General features: G+C 29.2%; 1 protein-coding gene across 5 annotated transcripts in view; it reads left to right on the forward strand.

The window, feature by feature from the left end:
• The window catches only part of LOC106468783 (F-box/WD repeat-containing protein 1A-like), a 61,540-nt gene extending 55,147 nt beyond the window's left edge, over positions 1-6,393 (forward strand). For all 5 annotated transcript variants that reach the window (XM_013929224.2, XM_022397148.1, XM_022397146.1 and 2 more), the window contains 2 exons: positions 3,242-3,320; positions 4,652-6,393. In XM_013929224.2, the coding sequence (XP_013784678.1) occupies positions 3,242-3,320; positions 4,652-4,813 (241 nt within the window). In that variant the 3' untranslated portion in view covers positions 4,814-6,393. The remainder of the gene's footprint in view (positions 1-3,241; positions 3,321-4,651) is intronic.
• Positions 6,394-7,717: the final 1,324 nt, after the last annotated feature.

The raw sequence follows: 7,717 nt of genomic DNA on the forward strand, positions 1-7,717 counted from the left end.
CAAAAAAAATTTAAGACCATATAAATTATGCTTTGCCTGAGTAATAGCTACATTATACTGAGTAACTTACTTAAATTCTGTACTTCTTGGAGTGGTGGTAAATAAATTAGAAAAGATGGAAAACAGAAAGCAAACGTCGCAGTTCTCATACTAGTAGAGGTTGAGGATTTTTTAAAAATATTTCCTTATAAAATAAAGAACTCAAAACTTAAATGATATTAAAAGATAATTTATTAACTACATTTTGATACCATATTTATTCGTATACATTGATAATAAAGTAGTTCAACATTTTCTCTTAGCCTGTCATCTTCCCTCTTTTATTCACCAACCCTAAAAAAAGTACGAAATTAAAAGTAAATTACTCTCTATAAAATCGTCATTGCTCAGACAAACCATAATTTATATGGTCTTAAATTTTTTTTTATAAGGAAATATTTTTAAAAAATCCTCAACCTCTACTAGTATGAGAACTGTGACGTTTGCTTTCTGTTTTCCATCTTTTCTAATTTATTTACCACCACTCCAAGAAGTGCAGAATTTAAGTAAGTTACTCAGTATAATGTAGCTATTACTCAGGCAAAGCATAATATTTATAGTCTTCATTCTTTTTGGTTTCAAACCCATAAACTAGAAAATCAGACCCCACCTGTCACATCCTCTCTTTTACAAATTGTCTGTAGTTCTTTCTGACATATTATTTATAATGAATAGAAAAACCAAAGTTTTAGTCTATCAAATGATATGTTGCTTGCTGCACAGAGAATTGTCTACTTTACTTCCATTTCAAATTATTCCCACTGGAAACACATTGACGAATTTTTAACAGCTCTTGTCACATAGTTAGAAAGCCAGAAAAAATGTGATAGTTATAGGGCATTGTCTGCTTTTTGCATGTTATTATTCTATGTCATTTGGTGCATTATTTAATTAAATGAAAAATTTAGTGCAGTAATGCTATTAGTGTAAAAAAAGTTAGGTTAAGTTTCAGCAACAGTTGACAGAAGAATCAGGTAAGTACTGTATTTTTTGTTTTTCATGTGTATTCTTTATTTATTGTTATAAAATTAACTAAAATATAAAAATTAGAAACTTGTTAGGTTAGATTACATAAAATAAAGAAAAATAATTATAATAAATTTTCTCGAGGTATACTTGCAAGTAGACCATGCACTGTGCAATTCAACTGGTGAACATGAGCTAAACGTTCAATGAGTGATTTACAACTTGTGTGGCAGAATTATTAGTTAGACATGGTTCAAAAGGCAATGAAAAATAAAATTAAGTATAAATAGATGTATACTTTTACAAGCTTTAAGCTACTTAGAATAAACAACTGTGGTTTCATGTTACAATTAGCAGTCATTTCAGAAAGAAGATAGAGTAATTTAGAAATATTTCCTAAATTTTTATGGTGGTTACAAGGTTGGTCCAATTGTTAACACAGTAACAACTTTAGGTAGCAAGCAAAATTTTTAAGTATGAAATTTACAAAGTTAATTATGTTATGCAGAATATAGCTTAATAATTGGTGGCACTTTAAACTGAAAAAATACAACTTAAATGTATTAACAAATTAACCAGTAACTAGTTATTTTCTTAATAGCTAAACAGTTTGCAATACTTCGTAAACTAGTCTACTTACATCATTTCTAACTAGTTTAAGATATATCTGACTGGAACCAAGACAGTTTCATTCAAATAACAATAATGATCAGATGTATCATATCAACACATAGCAGAGAGATAGAGATTGGAAGAAGCATCTCTTTGACTGATAACACATTCATTCATCCTTGTCAGCAAAACCTATATATCCACCTAAAATCATTCAAATAGTTGATTAAGGCAAGTCCTAAAAGTAGAAACCCTGAATGAGTGGATAGCACATCAGTCTTTCTATCAAGAATACCCATGATTAAATGTTGGCTACTACCATCACTAAACACAATCCTTCTTAGGAATACCCTAATGGCAGCAGATTAGCAGCCAAAACATAAGATATAAAATCTACTTAGTAATTAGCACTTAATAATAATAAAAATCTATCCAGTTAGTTACCTTTAAAATCCTTATAATGATTATTTTGATTGTTTCATATAATGTCTGTTGACAAATGGCTTCCATTAAAAATGGAAGAAAAATTGCATTTCATTTTTTTAACCTTTTTTCATTTTTCATATGTTGTCCTAATTTTTAAAAAAAAACTAATGTTGGCTGTATTAGAACTTCAAAGTTTTTATTACCCTAATTAGTTGTTGTAGGTTGTTTTAATAGTCAGTTGTAGTTGTTTTGGTATGCACATTTTTCTTATTTTCACCAAATAAGGTAAGTTGCCAAGTTACAAAAATGAATAGAAATAAGCCTTTTTTTTATTATTGGTTTGATGCAAATTTCTGAACACTGCAACTAATAGCACCTTATTATTAAATTTCTTAACAAAAGAAAAACAATCAATGTGATTGCAAAAAATCAGGGAAAAAATTGTAGATATGATTTTTTTTTGTTACGTTTTTTTAGGCTTTAATAGTACTTTACTGTTCTGTTTATAGTGAAGATAAACTTGTTTGTATACTACATTTATCATAATAAATAGTCTTTCATAGTAACAGTTTTGTTTATTTTATTTGTAACTTATCATTGAGGTCTGTTCAAAAACTTTAAACATAGGATTTTCTGTGTGAAAAACTTAGTTTGGGAAGGGTGTATCTTAATTTCCTCCCTCTCCAGTATGTGTGACAGTCATCAGGCTCATTCTAAATTTGAAAAAAGGTAACATTTTATATGTAAATGTTTGTGAACTTTTCCACAACTAGCTGTCAGAAGTCTACCCATCAAGAGTTTCGTAGTCTTCAGTGCCAAGCTCAATCAGGAATTTTGGTTGTGACTTCCATATAAATGCTATACTAAAGATTTAGTAACACATGCCATGTCACCTGCAGTTTCCTGAGAGTAGAATTATATGGCTTTTTATGAAAATCAATTTTGCTCTTTCTTCCGAATAGATGTGGCACTGTTGTAAACCAGAAGAAATAGCCTTGCATGCAACTTTTATTGTGTGTGCCATATGTTCACAATTTCTGGTGTAGATTTTATTCTTACATTTTCTTTATGTAATTTAAATCTATATCAAAAAAGTTAACATAAAACTACAGCAGACAAAGCAATGTATTTATTGTACATAAACTGTAATAATGTATTGAGTAATTTTGACAAATTATTTTCATGTATATAAATTCAGAAAGATCAAAGTGTGGGACTTAGCAGCAGCCTTAGATCCAAGGTCACCAGCAGGAACTCTCTGCCTTAGAACATTAGTGGTGAATATTTTTGTTTGTATTCGTTCTTTTAAGAGTAACATTTCTCATTTTTACAGAAAATTGGTGGTAAAATTTCTCTTCCTCATTGTTCTTTGAATATATGAACATCATATTGTAAAAATAAATTTTTTTGTGTTAGATATTCTCTTATGACTTTCAGATCAGTGCTCTTTTTAAACAATCTTCTGCTGAAAGCATTAGTTATCAAAATAATTTATATACAAGGATTCAAACAGTGCAAGAAACTCAAATCTTTAAAAGATAAATGATGTATTCTATTTTTCACTTTCAAACATTTTTTTAAATAAGTATCTAAAAATTATTTTTTCTGAATTTAAGACAAAGCTGTGAGGAATTTATGTAGATTATTCTTATAAAGGTTTTATGAAGATATGCTAAGTTCATTATTTTTGTCAACATAGATGTCACTGAAGAAATTAAATCATATTAGACTGCTGTAAAACATCAAATTTACTTTTAAAGGACTCTTTAACAAAATTAATTAGATAGAATGAAAAAAAGTTTTATTTTTAAATGAGATATTAAGTAATTATTTTTTTTTAATTTTCATGCTCTTTATTTCACTCTTAAGAAGAATAAAGGCATTACAATATCTTAAAGTTACAGAGTGTCATTTACAGGTTATGGAAATGCATGTAGATTAGCTACCTTTACCATGAACATTTTTGGGAATTTAGAACTACAATCAGATCATAAATAGGTATTATTCCACACTCAGAACCAACTGCAGAACAGCCTTGTAAAATGCCTCCAACTCTTGTTTGGTGACGAGAGGAGTCTTTGACTTCTCTTTTTGAAGATAAACATTTGTACAGCAAGGTTGCTAAATAACATAGACTTAAAAAGAACAACATTTTGAAAGAGAAAGTAATCATTGTTCTCTTGATCAGTAGAACTTGCATAGCAGAGAACTTAGGACAACGAAGGGTTCTAAAATCAGTATGGGCCAGTGCACTCATCCATTAAGTGAAGGCTGTGGTGATGAAATAAAACACTCCAGATGAAAAAGCCATAGCAATAAAGCTGGCCATGTCTCCTAGTACCATTAATAAGATAATAACTAAAGATTTGAATTTGACAAAAGCTCTTAATTTCACAACAATGGGGTTGCATTTTGATGAAGCTTGATCTCACTGAAACATTGCTGTAGGCTCATTGTTAAAAAGTAGCTAAAGTGTGATCATTTGGTGAAATGTATCATTTCCAAAAACTGTTAATGATCTTCTGTACAAGTGGTTTAATATGTTAATTTATTAATGCTGACTGGTTTTATTTCCACATATATTTACTTATATTTTTTTTATTTCAAGGAGCATTCTGGTCGTGTCTTCAGACTTCAGTTTGACGAGTTTCAAATTGTTAGTAGTTCTCATGATGACACAATTCTTATTTGGGACTTTTTAAATGCTAAACCACCAGAAACCCCCTCTCTGAAGTCACCATGTCGCACCTATACGTATGTCTCAAACTGATGGCCTAACAGTTAAAAACTATCTCAAACAACTTGATTCCATTTGTTTTTGTGTGCATAGTGTGCATTTTGTTTAGTTGTCTGGCCCATCGACATCATCACCAATCATCAGGGGGTGTTAGGATACCAATTTATTCAACATTTCCTGCATCATCGGTGAAATGGCATCTTGAAAATATTAGTAATGTATAAAGTAGATGACAGGCCAGCAACATATTTAATAAAATATGTAACATATTACTGGCTAATTAGTGAGTATGAATTCATGGCTCAGTGTGTTTGCCCAAATGCTGAATGTAGATCTTAAAAGATTTATCAGTCACACCTTGTACATTAGCTGGACTTAAACTAAGAACTTTGTCAGTGAGAAAGTAATGAGTACTTGTATAATTTTTTTTCTCTCTTACTGTTGACTCCTTCTTTTTGTTTGTTAAAGGTTATTGTACTTGTACAGGCTAATTGTAAGACTGTCAAAATAGCTTCATTTTCTAATTTCAATGTCCTCCTCTCTCTGGATATGAATAGTTACCATGTGGCTGAGTTCTGAATTACAAATGATAGAAGATTTTTATAATGAAGACTAGTTGGAGCCAAGAATAATTCATAATTCTAGAAACACATCAAATCAAAATATGTTATAGCTGTAGGTTTGTAAAATTTCATGCAAACGTTTTGTGTAAATCACTTAAAACAAACAGGCTTGCTTGAAAGCTTATAAGAATTACCATAAAATTTATTTTTGAATAATATTTCTCAAACATCTCTGAGGTTTCTTTGGATTTATAAGTGAACAAAAAAAAAAGATTTATTGCATGAGAATATTATTAGTATAAAGGTTTTTCTATACTTCAGGTATAGCTGTAAAAATGTGATGAATCTGACAGTAGAAGAAGAAAAAACTAGTACAAAACAGAACTATTGTTGTGGATGAGTAAAAAATTATAAATAATTGCATGCATACATTTAAGTACTGAAATATTTGCAGTGCAGTAAATTTACTTGATGAACATGTAAACTGAAAATTTTAGAATAATAAGCTTTCTGGTTGTAGAAACACAACCATCAATCAGTTTCATTTTCTCGCTCCTGAATTCTTCACTATGGTTTTGGTGAAACTATCTTGCTTTATCATCTGAGATATGACACAGATTGCTACATGCTTTACTAATGGAAAAAGGAAACAAAAATTCTTTTCTTTTAAACCACATATATTCATATTCATATTTAATGTTTTCCAGTTAAATTTTCTGTTGAAGATAGTTAAAACATTTTGTTACTATTATATTAAAAACTCATTGACTTTGTGCAGCATTATATGCTACCTATTACATGGTTAGTAATTTTTATCCACTCCTGCTTTGTAGTAGCTTAAGTGATATTGTAAAAAGGATCAGCTGTTCAATATAACTCATTAGTAGTGCTAAATGTCTGTTAAGCTATAGGGATATCACATTTATATCCTGTTATATCTTAAGCTGCAAGATTAACTAATAAAATTAATCTTCTTGTTCCTGAAATTTTAGTAGAGTCATTTAATAATGTGATTCAGAATATCTGAAGATGAAAGTGAATGAAAAAAGAGAAGAAAAAAAAGGTTTTGATAACTATTGAAACATTTCTTTCAGATTTTATGGTAAGTCTTCAATTATGTTAACAATGTTTAACAGTTATTTTTAAGAAATATTATCAAAAGATTTGATATACCACTTGTGTGTATATGGTAGAAATAACTTCTCAGTAAAGTTTATGATTAGCAACATTAACCTAGACCACTGTGATAATAATCTTAAAGAATGAGATATAAACTTGGTTTTGAAACTTTACAAAATAAGTCCACTTTGTAAAGAACTGTGCTTTAATTTTTCTTAGTGCAAGTTCCTGTATTGGTCATACTTATTTGGACTACTACATTCACAGAATTATTTTACTTTGTTTTTCTGTTAACACTTTAAGCATTGGCTGTTTTAAGATACTTTGTACCTACTCTTAGGAATTTTAAAAATTGTGTTATAGGCTAAAACTGACAGTCGTAAAAGAACATACATATGTACGTGTGTGTGTGTGTAATTTACTACCTTATTTTTATGTATATATTATTCAAGGTTTCTGAACTGACATAAAAGGAATTTAAAATAAAAAAGTTGAAAAGAAAGTTCACATTAAGAATAGTGTAGTGTGTTTGAACCTAGTGTTTTAAGCTAAAATACTGAAAAAGTACATGGTAGCTCAAAATAAAAAGGTCTCTTCATAGTTTCCTTAAGCATTCATAAGTCTTTTTAATAAAGGATGGTAATTGGAAGAAAATGGAACATTTATTGCTGTAAGTAAATATATTTTGTGCCTAAAATAGAAATTTGCATTTTTCAGGTTTTTAGATCTGGTCAGTGTAGCTTTTATGAATCAAACTTAAATCTTGCAGTACTTGTAATTGGTCATTTTGGTAGAAATAAATGTATTGAGATCAAACCTTTTGTATATATGTTGTTTAAAATGTTGCCATTATATTCTGGTACTCTTAAATTTAGATCTGTTTATCTATCTTATTTGTTATTCTGCAGCATTAAAAAGCTTTTGCTAGCCTATAGATCCAGTATAAAGTGTCTCTAGCAAATAAGAAATTTCAGTTACTTTGCTAAACATTGATTTTAGATTTCAGTAAGAATTTTTCACCTTAATGAACGTGGTTTGTGTTGTGCGACTGAAGCTCTCAAAGTTAAACAATCATTTTACAGATAGTTTACATGGAGGTCTAATTTTAACTTATTGATCAATGCTTATTTAAATGGCTATACTTTAGAATACTCGTTTTGGGTAAAATCTCAAATTATGTTGTTACATCATAATTGCCATTTGTTTAATAACTGTTAATCTGTGAAAATATCTAGAAATTCGCCAAGTTTCAGCA

This window comes from Limulus polyphemus, unplaced genomic scaffold (genome assembly GCF_000517525.1).
Source record: "Limulus polyphemus unplaced genomic scaffold, Limulus_polyphemus-2.1.2 Scaffold3162, whole genome shotgun sequence".
Lineage (NCBI taxonomy): Eukaryota > Metazoa > Arthropoda > Merostomata > Xiphosura > Limulidae > Limulus > Limulus polyphemus.